This window comes from Cetorhinus maximus, chromosome 19, assembly GCF_964194155.1.
Source record: "Cetorhinus maximus chromosome 19, sCetMax3.hap1.1, whole genome shotgun sequence".
Classification (NCBI taxonomy): Eukaryota; Metazoa; Chordata; class Chondrichthyes; order Lamniformes; family Cetorhinidae; genus Cetorhinus; species Cetorhinus maximus.
The window spans coordinates 77,132,522-77,146,687 of NC_135897.1; the positions used below are offsets into that span (position 1 = coordinate 77,132,522).

At 40.4% G+C, this 14,166-nt stretch overlaps 1 protein-coding gene across 1 annotated transcript in view; it reads right to left on the bottom strand.

Moving 5' to 3' along the window:
* The window catches only part of atr (ATR checkpoint kinase), a 105,446-nt gene that overhangs the window by 19,627 nt on the left and 71,653 nt on the right, over positions 1 to 14,166 (bottom strand). The window contains exons 35-40 of the mRNA XM_078564191.1: positions 13,147 to 13,329; positions 11,972 to 12,114; positions 8,498 to 8,595; positions 8,161 to 8,399; positions 4,597 to 4,731; positions 1,890 to 2,090 (exon numbers count right to left, since the gene is read on the bottom strand). Coding sequence (XP_078420317.1) covers positions 1,890 to 2,090; positions 4,597 to 4,731; positions 8,161 to 8,399; positions 8,498 to 8,595; positions 11,972 to 12,114; positions 13,147 to 13,329 — 999 coding nt within the window. The remainder of the gene's footprint in view (positions 1 to 1,889; positions 2,091 to 4,596; positions 4,732 to 8,160; positions 8,400 to 8,497; positions 8,596 to 11,971; positions 12,115 to 13,146; positions 13,330 to 14,166) is intronic.

Genomic DNA, 14,166 nt, shown 5'->3' on the forward strand with positions numbered 1-14,166 from the left:
CCACTCTTTGGGCAAAACAGGTTCTTCTGAATTCTCGATCGAATTTTTTTGTGGCTATCTTGTATTTATGTCTCTGATTTTGGTCTCCCTTACAAGTGGGAAAATATCTTATCATACCTCTTCATAATTGTAAAAACCTCTATTAGGTCATCCCTCAGCCTTCTCCTGTCTAGAGAAAAGAGTTCCAGCCTAATCAGCCTTTCCTGATAAATGTATCCTCTTAGTTCTGCTATCATTCTTGTGAATCTTTTTGCATCTTTTGCAGTGCCTCTAAAAGACACGGAAGTCCAGATTCCTTTTTGATTCGGTCCATTTAAAAAAAAAAATCTGGTTACACCTCTCTGAAGCACCTAGGGAATTTTTATTTGATTAAAGGCAATATATAAATGTGGTTTTGTTGTTGGATTTAATTTAATACAACAACTTGCGTTTACACATCATCTTTAACGAAACATCATTAATTCCTTTAGCTCCTGAGCTGAGGTTAAGCGGGTGGGGGAATAAACCAGAAGAATCCAGGGAAGTGGTGCACGCATTGAAGAAAAAAAAAACTTTGAAGATAGGTAGAGTTTCATTAAGAGACAGGGAGCTGGAAAGTAAATTCCAAAGTGCAGAAGTGGCAACCAAAGTCCATTTTTAGATGTTTACAATAAAAATTCCTGATATATCTATGTTTTGGCTATACTCCCTGTCTTACTTTATTAGCAGATCATAACAAAAGCCAAGCCACAAGCACATTCAGTGTCACGCTTTCAGTAGAACATAATTTTTTTGTGGATATTACTGTAAGCCGAGTTGGTGCTAGTTAATTGACGTAGTGTGCATATTCATACCCAATCTGATCCCAGCTGTGGAGTGCTAATGACTTGCTGCACCCAATCCAATCAAAAGTTTGCATCAACATCATAGCAAGCATAACAGAAGAGAGACATGAGAAAGTGAAAAAAAACAGAAATTGCAGTCAAGTTAGCCACTACTGAGGAGGTTTGCAATGGCACAGTCAGAAGGCCTGAAACTGATGGATAAATTGTACCACCAAATACACTGTTTATGTGGCTGAAAAATAAGGCTGAATGCAAAATTAATTTTCAGCGTAAGAAGCATTACAGAGCAATCTTCACTGTTGGTAGAGTGGTTTACTCAAATGGAAAGAGAAACAATGCTTTGCTTGTGTGAAAGACAAGATAATCTAAGATAAAAGCAAAATACCGCAGATGCTGGAAATCTGAAATAAAAACAGAACATGCTGGAAAAACTCAGCAGGTCTGACAGCATCGGTGGAGAGAGAAACAGGAGTTAACGTTTCAAGTCCATATGACTCTTTATCAGAGTGATATCTAGCATGATGCTTCAATAGTAACATAAAGACGTAGATGATAGAACTTTTCAGAGGGGATCGAGGATTGCGATAATCTAAGACCTTGGTTCTGTACGAGTCAATAGTTGAGGCAGCACCAAATTTGAAGAAATGGCATGGTGGTTTGAATGATCAACAATAAGGCTAAAATTGTCACAACCACAACAACTGAGATTTTTGTCAAACTGAACACTGCATAATGTGTTTACAAGTAACGGATATTTTTAATAGAGATAAGATTGGTCCATTTTACCAATTATTCCCAAACAAAAGGCTTAAAACGGACAAATGTGTGAAACAGCTATTTTTCAAGAATATGCAAGGTACCAATGATGCCCAATAGCAACATAAAGATGTAGATAATAGATTTTTAAGAGAGGAACTGGGATTGCAATAAGTTCTTGGCAATACAGAAGAGAAACGCCCTACCCGTGCAGCTGTGTGGCATGCTGGAGCAACAAAGATATTAAGTATGAGAGCTAACATTGCGAAACTACAGCAAATAAAATATAAGCATAATCTGACACGTTACCATGTCATCAAAACCAGCAATGTAGGCCCAGTGACCAGGGAAAGGGTCATGGTTTGCATGAGTGCCTGCAGTTGATGGTAGAGTGGGAGTCATCACAAATTGCAAAGGAATGAGTATTTCACTGAAAGCAGGTTCTTCCACCAGCCGTTTCAGCAATTTGAAGTGAATGCTCATGCTTAAAGTTGTGGTATTTCCATCCACCTACAAATAGAAACATTGATAAAGAAAAGCCTTAACAAAATTGTTTTCACATTCCTGAACAACGTGCAATCTGTCATAAAAATGTGAACCTTTAAGTCACTGGGCAAAAAATTCGAACTTGAGCAAATTTAAAAGCTACGATGTCAACAAACAATATTAAATGTTAAAGATTAAAATTAAGACCATAGACATAGGAGTGGGCCATTTAATTCCTCTCCCAACAAGCCAGTTCTGCCATTCAGTGAGAACATGGCTAATCAGCAACCTAACTGCATGGGCCTTTGCCCCATATTCTTTGGTAACTTTGCCCAACAAAAATCTATCAGTCTCACGTTTGCAGCTAACAATTGATCTATCATCAAATGCCATTTGAGGACAACAGTCCCAAACTTCGACCACCTTTGAGGAAGAACTGCTTCCTAGTTTCACTCCTTTGGAGCCTGGTTCTAATACTTTGACAGACTCCCTAATGGCAGGATTTTGCCTTTGGCGGGGGTGCTCGGCGGGGGCAGGCGATCAGGATGTTGACCACCCCGCCCGCAATTGGCTCTGCACCACGATTTCACGCGGGCAGACCAATTAAGGCCCGCCCAACGTGGAATGCGATTGGTAGCACTGAGTGCTACCTGTGCGGGTGGGGGGAGATATGGAGAGCGGGCCTAGTGGGCAGTTCACGCATAGAGCGCTTCAATCTCCCTGAGGCATGCAGACAGAGCGCAGTTTAAAAAAAAAATAAAGAAAATAAAAATGGCATAAAACATGTCCCCTCATGTGACTTGGGACATGTTTATAATTCAAAAATACATTTTTTATTTGATGTTTATTTGCTTTAGGCAACCTCATCCCACCTGTGGATGAGGTTGCCTAAAAAATGTAAAGGCCGCTTGGCCTTTTCGTGGGCAGTGTAAATTTGACTTTAATTAGCTTCTTAATGGCTTTAATAGGCCTTGTAATTGTCGGCGGGCACGCAGCTGACTCTGGTGCGCACCCGCCAAACAAAATATCGCGAGACTGTGCGATGATGTCGGGACGCTCGCCCAACGTCATCGTGCGTCATTTTACACTTGGGCATGTCGGGCGCGCACCTGCACACTGAGCGTAATATTCTGCCCCTAGTCCTAAACACCCTAACGAGCAGAAATAGTTTCTCCCAATTGACCCTATCTGTTCCCTTTATTATCTTAAAAACTTCGATGAAATCACCCCATAACCTTCTAAATTCTAGTTTGTGTAATCTCTCCTCATAATTTAACCCTTGGACACCACGCATCATTTTCGTATATCAATGTTGCACTTCCTCCAAGGCCATTTTTTTCTTTCCAAAGGTGTGGTGCTCAGATCTGCTCACAGTGCTCCAGGTATGGTCTGACCATGGTTTTATATAGCTGCAGCATTAATCCAACCACTTCTACTGTAATCCTCTAGATATATAGGCCAATATGTATTAAATATAAACTGATATCAGATGCAACTTAGAGGGTCTTAGGTAAAATAGCACTGAGAAAAATCTTGTGTATCACCTTACTTTGGCAACAGCACAGGCAGAACACAATTTAATTTAACTTCCCCTAAGTAACACAAGATCAAGGCAAATAGATTCAACAAAATCATCTACAACTCAGTTTAATTGTAGGCCCATTAAATGGCTGACATTTTGGGAAACTAAGATTTCAATGATAAACTGGCAAAAACCTTTAATGAATTGCTGTAAAATAATTACATAATTTCACGTACGAAAGCACAAATATTCAGAGTTTTTTTTTGTTGTCTTTGCGCACACACACATTAACCAAAGGATGGAGAAGACCCAACATGTGGTTTAGGCCTTACATATGGTTAAGCGAGAAACAAAATATATTATGAAAAATAGTATCAATGTCTATACTTGCATCTCTCCCTCCTCCTGATTGAACTAAACATTTTTTTTTTGTGTTTTTAGTTATTGTTGTCAGAGATATTTACTATTTAAATGTGACCTATTCTCCAAGCAGACCAGTTCTTAAAAAAAAATCCTTCACCATGAAGCATCTCCTCTGAGATCAACTACATGAACAATCAAGTCTGCAACACAATGCAACTCAGGATCCTTTGCACATTGGCCCATGTACCTTCTAATCAGCTTAATGAAGCCACTTTCTGATGTCACGAGGGATTTCCTCATGGGTATTGAGGCCAAAAAGGTATAAATCAGACTAGAACAATTTTAAATAATTTGTCCAATCTTTCTTCAGAAGGTGAGTAAAGCTATACTAATTCAGAAACTTTTTAAAGAGGGTAGGGGATTTAAAGGTGGAGGAAGGGAAAAAAAGTGATTTGAAGGTGTCATTCCTCTTTAATAAGCACACCTTCTGAAATTAGTATAGCACCTTTACTCACAAATCTGAAGAAAGATTGGACATAATTATTTTAAAATTGTTCTAGGCTGATGATTTGATACCTTTTTGACAGAACAACACATTTGGAAATAAATATATACATGAATTTTACTAAATACTTAGGCATGTACCGTTTTGTTGCACAGTTCCAGCAATTTTTCAGTGAGACGAGTGGCATCTCCTATAAACTTGCCTAAACAGCTCTTATCAGTAATGGCCTTCTGGAGGATTTCCTTGCATCGAGTAACTCGTGTCGCATAAGATGACTGCAAGACAATGAACGCTTGTCATGTGATATACAATGTTTATTTCATTAGCAGCATGGAGAAGAAAGTGAAGCTAGAGGATCATCTTACATTCGTTTTTGATGCAGAGACTGGCTTTGTTTGCTCAAAACAGTACAACTTTAAAATTGTATAAACTCAAAAACACTCAATATTAGGAGCTGTTAAATTTTTAAGTGCGACTTCCAGAAAGTTAAGTTTATTTATGAAAATGGTCAAAAAGGCATGTCAAATGAAGTTCTTTCTGACGTTATCTGACAGGGTCCCTCAAAGTAGAAAATGAAATTAAAAGGAAACCAAATCCTACAAAGGAGATAGCCATAAACATTAATTTAGAAACTACCCAGGGTTTCTCGGGATTTCTTGGAAAAGTTATGTACAATGTTATTTTATGTAGTTAAGCATTTGGAAATTGAATTGTTGCTACATTCACAGAATTATAGAGTGGTTAGAGAATGGAGGCCAGTCAGTTTGTCATAACCCTGTGGGCTCTCTACAAGAGAAAACCAACGAGTTCTACTTCCCAGTCCTTTCCCCCATAGCTCTGCAAGTTTTTTTTTCTCTTCAAGTGCTTATCCAGTTCCCTTTTGAAAGCCACGATTGAATCTGTTCCATCACACCCTCAGGCATTGGATTCCAGGTCCAAGCCACGTGCTGCACAAGATGATTTTTCATCATGGTGTCATTGGTTCTTTTGCCATTCAGCTTATATTGGTGACCCTTCCGCTGGCGGCAATGGTTTCACTCTATCTATTCTCTCTGCAGCTCCTCATGAGTTTCAAACAAACCTCCTCTTAACCTTCTCTTCTCCAAGGAGAACAGACCCAGCTTCTCCAATCCATCCACACAACTAAAGTTGCTCATCCCTGGGACCATTCTCATAAATCTTTTCTGCACCCTCTCTAAAGCCTTCACATCCTTCCTAAATTGTGCCCAGAACTGGACTCAATACACCAGTTGAGGCCACAACCAGTGTGTTAGAAAAGTTCATCATAACTTCTGTACTCAATGTCCCTATTTATAAAGCCCAAGATCCCGTAATGCCTTTTTAACCACTTTCTCAACCTGCCCTGTCACCTTCAACAATTGTGCACGTATTTCCTCAGTTCTTCTCTCTGTTCCTGCAACTCCTTTATTTTATATTGTCTCTCCTCATTCATCCTATCAAATTGTATCACTTCACACTTCTCTGCATTAAAATTCATCTGCTACGTGGCCATCCATTCAAGCCGTCTGTCTATATGTCCTCTTGGAATCTATCATTATCCTCGTCACAGTTCACTATACTTCCAAGTTTTGTGTCATCTGCAAACTTTGAAATTGTGCCCTGTATACCCAAGTCTAGGTTTTTTTATAAATATCAAGAAAAGCAGTAATCCTATTGATCCTTAGGGAACTCCAGTAAATATGCTCCTTCCATCTGAAAAACAACAGTTCACCACAACTCTCAGTTTCCTGTCACTCAGCCAACTTTGTATCCATGCTGTCACTCAGCCAACTTCGTAGTCATGCTGCCACTGTCCTTTTTATTCCATGGGCTTTAACTTTGCTGACAACCCTGTAATGTAGAACTTTATCAAATGCCTTTTGGGAGTCCAGATATATATCGATCACATCACCCTCATCAAACCTCTTTGTTACCTCAACAAAAAACACAATCAAGTTAAGTAAACACGATTTACTTTTAACAAATCCATGCTGGCTTTCCCTAATTAGTCCACACTTGCCCAAGCGACTGTCAATTTTCTCCCAGATAATCGTTTTTAAAAGCTTTCCCACCATTGAAGTTAAACTGATTGGCCTGTAGCTGCTGGGTTTATCCTTGCGCCCCTTTCTGAACAAAAGTATAACATTTGCAATGCTCTAATCCTCTGACAGGCCCCTAACTAAGCAGAATTGGAATATTATGGCTTGAGCCTCTGCAATTTCCTCCTTTACTTCCCTTAGTATCCTCAGATGCAACCCATCGGTTCCAGCTGATTTACCAATTTTAAGTACAACCAGTCTTTCTACTACCTCCTCGTTATTAATTTTTAGCCACTGAAGAACATTTTTTGCATTACATAGAATTAAGGCACAGACACATGCCATTCAGCCCATCAGATCTGTTGGTAATAATGCTCCACACATGAGCCTTCCTGCACTTTACTTCATCTCACCCCATCAACATATCCATTTTTTTATTCATTCATGGGATGTGACGTCACTGGCAAGGCCAGTATTTGTTGCCCATCCCCAACTGCCCTTAAGAAGGTGGTGCTGAGCCACCTCATTGAACTGCTGCAATCCATGTGGTGTAGGTACAGTCACAGTGCTGTTAGAAAGGGAGTTTCAGGTTTTATACCCAGTGACAAGGAGGGAATGGCAATCTAGTTCCAAGTTAGGATGGTGTGTACTTCTCTAGATTCCCCTTATGCTATTTAACTGAACCACTCCATGTGGTAGTGTTAGGAACAACGTATAGCTTTAAGTTTAATTTATATTTTGTATTTGGGTGTTAAGAAAAGTGAAATCTAGTTTTAGTTTAATTTAGAGGTTTTTGTGAGCTGGGTGCCAGGAAGTCTGGGGCCCTGTTTGTATACATGCACTTTTTAATGAGGTTTTAACAGCTCTTGAAGTGAAGGGATGGGTTCTCAAAGAGTTAGTAGCTTAGTGAAGTTAAAAAAGCAAAGTAGAAAAAACTGTGCTGTTGCATAGTGACACACAGAGAGACAGGGAAACACAGAAGGGTGGTGAGTTAGCGTGTGTATACCAGGGTGTGCAGGCAGAAGGTCTAATCTCTCTGATGAGAAATTCTGCAAGCTTGCTGGGGAACGGAGTTTAGGGAACTCGTGTTTGCTCTGAAGTTGAAGTAATAGTGAGTTTAGATTGCAGTTTTTGGGTGTTTCAGGCAGAGATACCAGCTGAAGAAAAGCATTTAATGAATGCTTATAAGTCCACTGGAAGAAAACCGTTTGAAACTGAGCTAACCCAAGCAAGAAACTTGCTGTTGAGACAGTGGTAAATCTTCACTGGGTTTGTGTGTCTGTAAGGGTTGCTGGGATAAAAGGATTTTTAAAAAAATTCGTTCATAGCATGAGTTTGAATCATTTCCTGGTATCTGTACTGAAATCTTTCGAACCTTTTTGTCTCGTGTAATGTAGTATATTTTTTCTTGTCAAATAAAAGCTTTATTCTTTGTGTTAAAAGTATACTGATGACAGACTCTTGTGAATGTGTTCAGTAACTGACCTTCACAGTTTCTAAAACAATTAGGATCTATCAAGCCAGGTTTCAGTCTGGGATCTGACTTGTCCAATATTAACATCAGCTGGGATCCTAACAGTAGTGAAACCTACATTCTCACCACTCTGATTATAAATAACATTATTCATTTAAATGTAATGCAATGAAATACTATCAGCTAAATACCTTGCAGACTGCGGTCATCATCCACATGGCCTGTTGAGGATAAGCCAGGAAAACCTTGACAATAATGCCCTTCAGACGAGCGAACACATCATCATGAAAATGGCATATTCGTGAAATCAGTTGCGAAAATGCTGTCAGAAACTGGTAGGAAGCCAGGTAGTTAGTGTGATCCTCTATCACCTTGTTAATTTTTTCAAGATCTGTTCTCATGGCAATACGATCAGCACTTCGTCCTGATGCTGGACAGAAAAGAATAGTTGTTCAAACTGTTCTAAAAATTACGAAAACATTTGCTTTAAAAAGGCAGAAAGCTGCACGTAAATTAAAGTATTCTTACCTTTTTCCAATTCGTAGGCTTTCGCTCCATAGTCAAGCCACAGTGATAACATTCTCGGCATGGACTGGTAGATAAACTGATTTCCAAACCGCAGTGAACTGTCATTTAATATTTAAAAATGTATTATGCATTGTAGAGTACTATTAGCTAAATGCTTTCATATAACAATTCACTATGTTTACTCTCAATCTTTTGTATGTTACTGACAAAAATCAATGTCTGGAGCAGAGTTAATGTGCAAAATCAAAGGAAAACAAATACAAAATCTATATTCTGACCTTGATAGCCTGTACATTCATTTTGTTGAACGAGTATGAGATTCAGGTGAGAAATACATAACTTGGCATTGTGAACAGGGACTAAGGACTTCACAATATTCAGTAGCTATTTTGAAGTGTTTGCTTTGCTCAGTTGGTAGCACTCTCATCGAGTTAGAAGCTTATAAATGCAAGCCCCACTCCCGGAATTAAGCACAGAATATGTAAGTGCCCAGATGAGATGTTTGCCCTCTCAGATGAACATAATGATCCTTTGGCATTTTTTTTGAAGAGCAGCAGGGAGCTTTTCCCCAATGTCACTGTCAATATTCACAGTTCAAATCACAACGGCAAAACAGATTAATTGCTCAGTATCTTATAGTTGTTTATAGGACCTTGCTGTACACAAAATGGCTACATTGCTTGATACAAAATAAAAATAACTGCAGTTCAACTGTAATTCATTGTCTGAAATATTTTGCCAGTCCTGAGGCCATGAAAGAGGATACATGCAAGTTCTTTTTTCTTCATTAAGTGAATAGGATTGACAGACCTATTTTAATATAAATGTTTTTATCAGAATCATTGCGTAATATCATCATAAACTATTATTTTTACTTAAATGTCATATGTGGCAGGAGTTTTTGGGGGTGGTGGGGGGTGGGCAAGGGTCCTGAATTTTAACCCCATAAAACAGAGGGGTGGGTGGGGGGTGGCAGGGGGCTGGGTCTGATGTGAAACTAAGCAGTTAAAAATCTGAATCACGACCCTAACCCACACACTTCTGGTTTTTGATGGGTTGTTTGAGGAATGGGGGTGACCAGCCTGCTCCCAGGAAGTGAGTTGGCAACTTAAACATTATAATGAGGCTATGAACCTCATATTTATCCATCATTTCAAATTTAAATCTGGCTGGCCAGCTTTTCCAGGTCTTGGGAAACCCAACTGCTGAAGGGCTGGAGGTCTGCTAGGTGTACCTGTCCACCTAACTACTGGATCCAGAGTAATTGCCTCACCACCTCCCTGGCGACCCCTCAGCTCACGATCAGATTCATCTTCCACCCTCAACCCTTCCAAACTCCCCTCCCCTACAACCCCCAGAGGCATCCGATTTCCAATGACACTCTCGCCCACACCCGCCAACAGCCTCCGATCTCTGACAATCTGCCACCTCCCTGAGTTGGGGACTTGGACCTACCTTGTCCTCCAGCTGCCTCTCCAGCATGCACTGCCCAACTGGAAGTCAAGTCTGTCATTCAGGCTGACATCCAGGTGGAGAAGCTGTCAGTAAGGTCAACTCTACAGCTTGCATGGAAAGCCTGGCTTCTGGGTTTCCTGCACACACACCCCGCCCTGCTACTGGTAAGCTAAAACGTTAAAATTCCCCTCATGGAGTCTAAAACTTCACTGGAACTTGCATTAATCTATGTTAAATTATAATTAAGCAATTTGAAATGTAACATAAGCCCGGAAAAGGAAGGGACGGTGATGTTGCGGTAATGTCACTGGACTAGCAATCCAGAAGCCTAGGCTAATGCTCATGGGTTCATGTCCCACCACGGCAGCTGATGGAATTTAAATTCAATTAATACATCTGGAATATAAAGCTAGTCTCAGTAATGGTGACCATGAAACTATCATCAATAGTGGCAAAAGCCTATCTGATTCAGTAATGCCCTTTAGGGAAGGAAATCTGCTGTCCTTATCTGGTCTGGCCTACATGTGACTCCAGATTCCCAGCAATGTGGTTGACTCCAAACTGCCCTCTGAAATGGCCCAGCAAGCCACTCAGTTCAAGGACAATTAGGGATGGGCAACAAACACTGGCCCTGCCCACATCCCATGAAAGAATTTTAAAAACTGTTTGGTCATAACACGTGCATTTCAGAAGTGGGACTGGTCTCTAATGTACATCAACAGAAATCATTCCCATTCCAAGCGTACCTCACCATTTATGTTGCCAACTCAGAAACAAATTCTTGTAATTCACGTTCCCAATTTGTTTACGAAGAACATAAGGGACAGGATTTTTACCTCGTTAGGGGGGTGCGGTGGGCGGGCCCAGGAGCGGCCACTAAACTGACCGCCACCCGCGATTAGGTCCTGACTGGGAATTCACACTGGCTGGCCAATCAATGGCCAGCCAGTGTGAATCGCGTGCTGAAACGCTCAGCGCTGCCTGGGTGGGGGAAGGAGTGGGGGGGAGGGAGTAGGGCAAGCACGGAACTCAGCGCATGCGCGCAGGTGCGCTCACTGAAAGCTTCCTGAAGAGACAGAGCTGCCTCAGGGGTCTAAAGAGTTTTAGCTTTGCAAATAAAGATGGTAGAATTGAGGAAAACATGTCCCCTCATGTAACTTTGTCACATGAGCAGGGACGGGTTAAAAATTAGTTTTTAAAGTTTTTTTAAAAAAATCAATGGTCGAAATCTCATCCCGCCCGTGGATGAGGTTTTGCAAAAAACGCAAGAGCCGCTTGGCCTATTCACCCACCTGCCATCCATAAGGTTCAACGGGCAGCGAAAAATTCAATTTAATTGATTGACTGATTGATTGAGGGCCTAACAGGCCTCTTAATTGTTGGTGGCTGCGCTGCTGCTTCTTGCGCGCGCCCGCTGACCAAGATAAGGCACGAGTGCACAATGATGTTGCACTATTTTTCTCCCGTTCGGGTTGGAGGCACGCCCGCCCAAGGGAAAAATTCTGCCCAAGGTAATTAATTAGCCATAGTCCACAAGGGACTGAGGAATATCACTTTTTCTCTGTTTGAGAGAGAGACAAATGGTTATAAAGCTACCATCTAGAAGGACAAAGGCAGCAGATACATGGGAACACCACCACCTGGAAGTTCCCCTCCAAGCCACTCAGCATCCTGACTTGCAAACATATCGCCGTTCCTTCACTGTCGCTGGGTCAAAATCCTGGAAAACTCTAACAGCACTGTGGGTGTACTACACTACAGGGACTGCAGCAGTTAAAGAAGGTAGCTCACCCCACCTTCTCAAGGGCAATAAATTCTTGCTCACATCCTGTAAATGAATAAGAAAAAGAGGGCGTCACTCCATATCAAGCATGGGGCAAGATAAGGAAGCCATGAACTGCCACAGCCGGTACAGGGATTGAGGCTGCCCTGTTGATGTCATTCTGCATTACATTCAAGCCATCTAGCCAACTGATTAAAATAACAGAAGCAGAAGGTTCACTTGATCCAGAAACCTACGTGCCAAAATGAAGGACGATGTAGCGAATCAAATCTCCCTGCTTCTCTATCTTGTTATCAGTCACCATTGGCATCAATTTGTCATAATACTTCGCCAAGTAAAAATGTCCATCTTCCCAGTCTGGTAACAAAGTGGTCACTTCCTGTAAATGTGGAAACTGATTTGTGAAACTGAAGGATATACCAAGAATAGTAACTGTGCTTAAAAAAGAAACATCTGCAAACTATTGATCATTTGATAATTGAAAGAAAAATAGGGCACACAAAAGTTGTCATATATTCCATCTTTATGACATGGAAAAGGGAAGTGTCATATAAGTCTATTCAACTTTCAGAATTAAATCTTATTATGATAGTTCTCTGGTTATAGGGCGGTGATGATATGTGTAGCACCGTCTTTACTCCTGGCCACTGCCTACTCTGTTGCTCGTAATACGCAATGGAGTAAAACACCAGAACTGTGCATGCATGGCTTTGGCAAGAAATGCAGCCTATCTTTACATGTTCCTGTCATGTTTAGTTTAATTGTCTCCCTCAGTGCTAACATACATTCAAACACGTCTACAAACAATAATAAAAATAATTTCTTAAATTAGGCTATGAAATTTGAAATGTTAACAGTGCAGGAGCTATTGTACTCCTCCAATTTTAAAATCATATTTTCTGTCTCACACCATGCTCCCCTCTCCAGGGTAGGTGTCCACCAATATAATTCTTGAAGCTGCTCAGAGGTGTGCAGGATTGGCTGATTGGCTTTCCTTTATTATTTATCTTTTCACATGAGGAAAGCATATACCCTAATAGTTCAGCAGAGCTTGGAAATCTGCTGAATGTGAAGCATGTAAAAACTCTCTTCGATTTTTTTTAATTTTAAGAGAGCTGTACATAACACTTGCTTTTAGAATATTTAGAATGTGATTATTTCGAAACACATTCAGACTACAATTGTAGCACAATTATACTGCAAACCCAGCGCCTGAGTTTCACCTGACTTCAGGTGCAGTGCCACTTCCTTCTCCAAGGAGTTTCATTCTGCTTCACTCCAGAGTCAGGTCAGAACCTGTTCCATGTGTGTGTTACAAATTCAGTGATGGTGTGAAGCAAAACCCCATTCACGGACAGGACAATTGTTGCATAAATCTAACCACAGACGCACTTCACAATATTTCAGTTACCTTATATTTTTTCATAACTGCATTGCTTTCAAAATTAGCTGTCTCTTCCATAAAACGTCCAACCAACAGCACAGCTTTCCCCTTTATTAAACAGCTTTTATCATCACTCATTTCTGTTTCTGTTTCTCCAAAACACAACTCGACACCTTTCTGCAGGACAATTAAAGCTTGGTGAACATCTCCCTGGAGGCAAAAGTAAAACAATTTAGTTACACAGGATTAAATTGAAGAGAAATGAGTGCAGTCAACATAGATCTCAATAGTTTTTCTATACTATGAGACAAACATGCTGTCCTTTCACCCACAGGCCCAAGGCTTCATTCTAATTCTCCTCCCTGTGAGCTGCAATGCAATGTAAATACACAAAACTGATCCTGAATAGCAGAAACTAAGGGTGTCACTGAAAGGTAACCTAAGAATCAATGATATGGAAAATCATGAAATTCTTATTATTGTAGTTAGAGGTTTTCTTCTGAGGTTGGTGTTCAATTAAGAACTGCAGGATTTTTTAATGGAAAAATGAAATCTGAATTAATCATTGCTGATAAAAAGAATAATCTAACAACTGCAACTACAGCAGTCATTCTTTTTTGCACTTATAAGAGACTGTGTGTAAAACTACAGTCACCTGGAGAGCAGGACATATATCTGTATAATAACTTTTTCCCCAAAAATATACTTCATTCATAACATTTATAAAAATACATTACAAAACACTTTGACTTGGAAATTACATGAAGTGTAACAAAATTCAACTTGTCTCCAGATAACACGTTCCACTTTGAGGTGCTTCAATACAATTGTAATACCCTTGCTATTTACAATATACATTCCATGTCAGGCATACAGCCCAAGGGGTTTTACACATTCAGAATCAAAGAATCACACAGTGCAGAAGAGACCCTTCGGCCCATCGAGTCTGCACCGACACGTGAGAAACACCTGACCTACCTAATCCCATTTACCAGCACTTGGCCCATGGCCTTGAATATTATGACGTGCCAAGTGCTCATCCAGGTA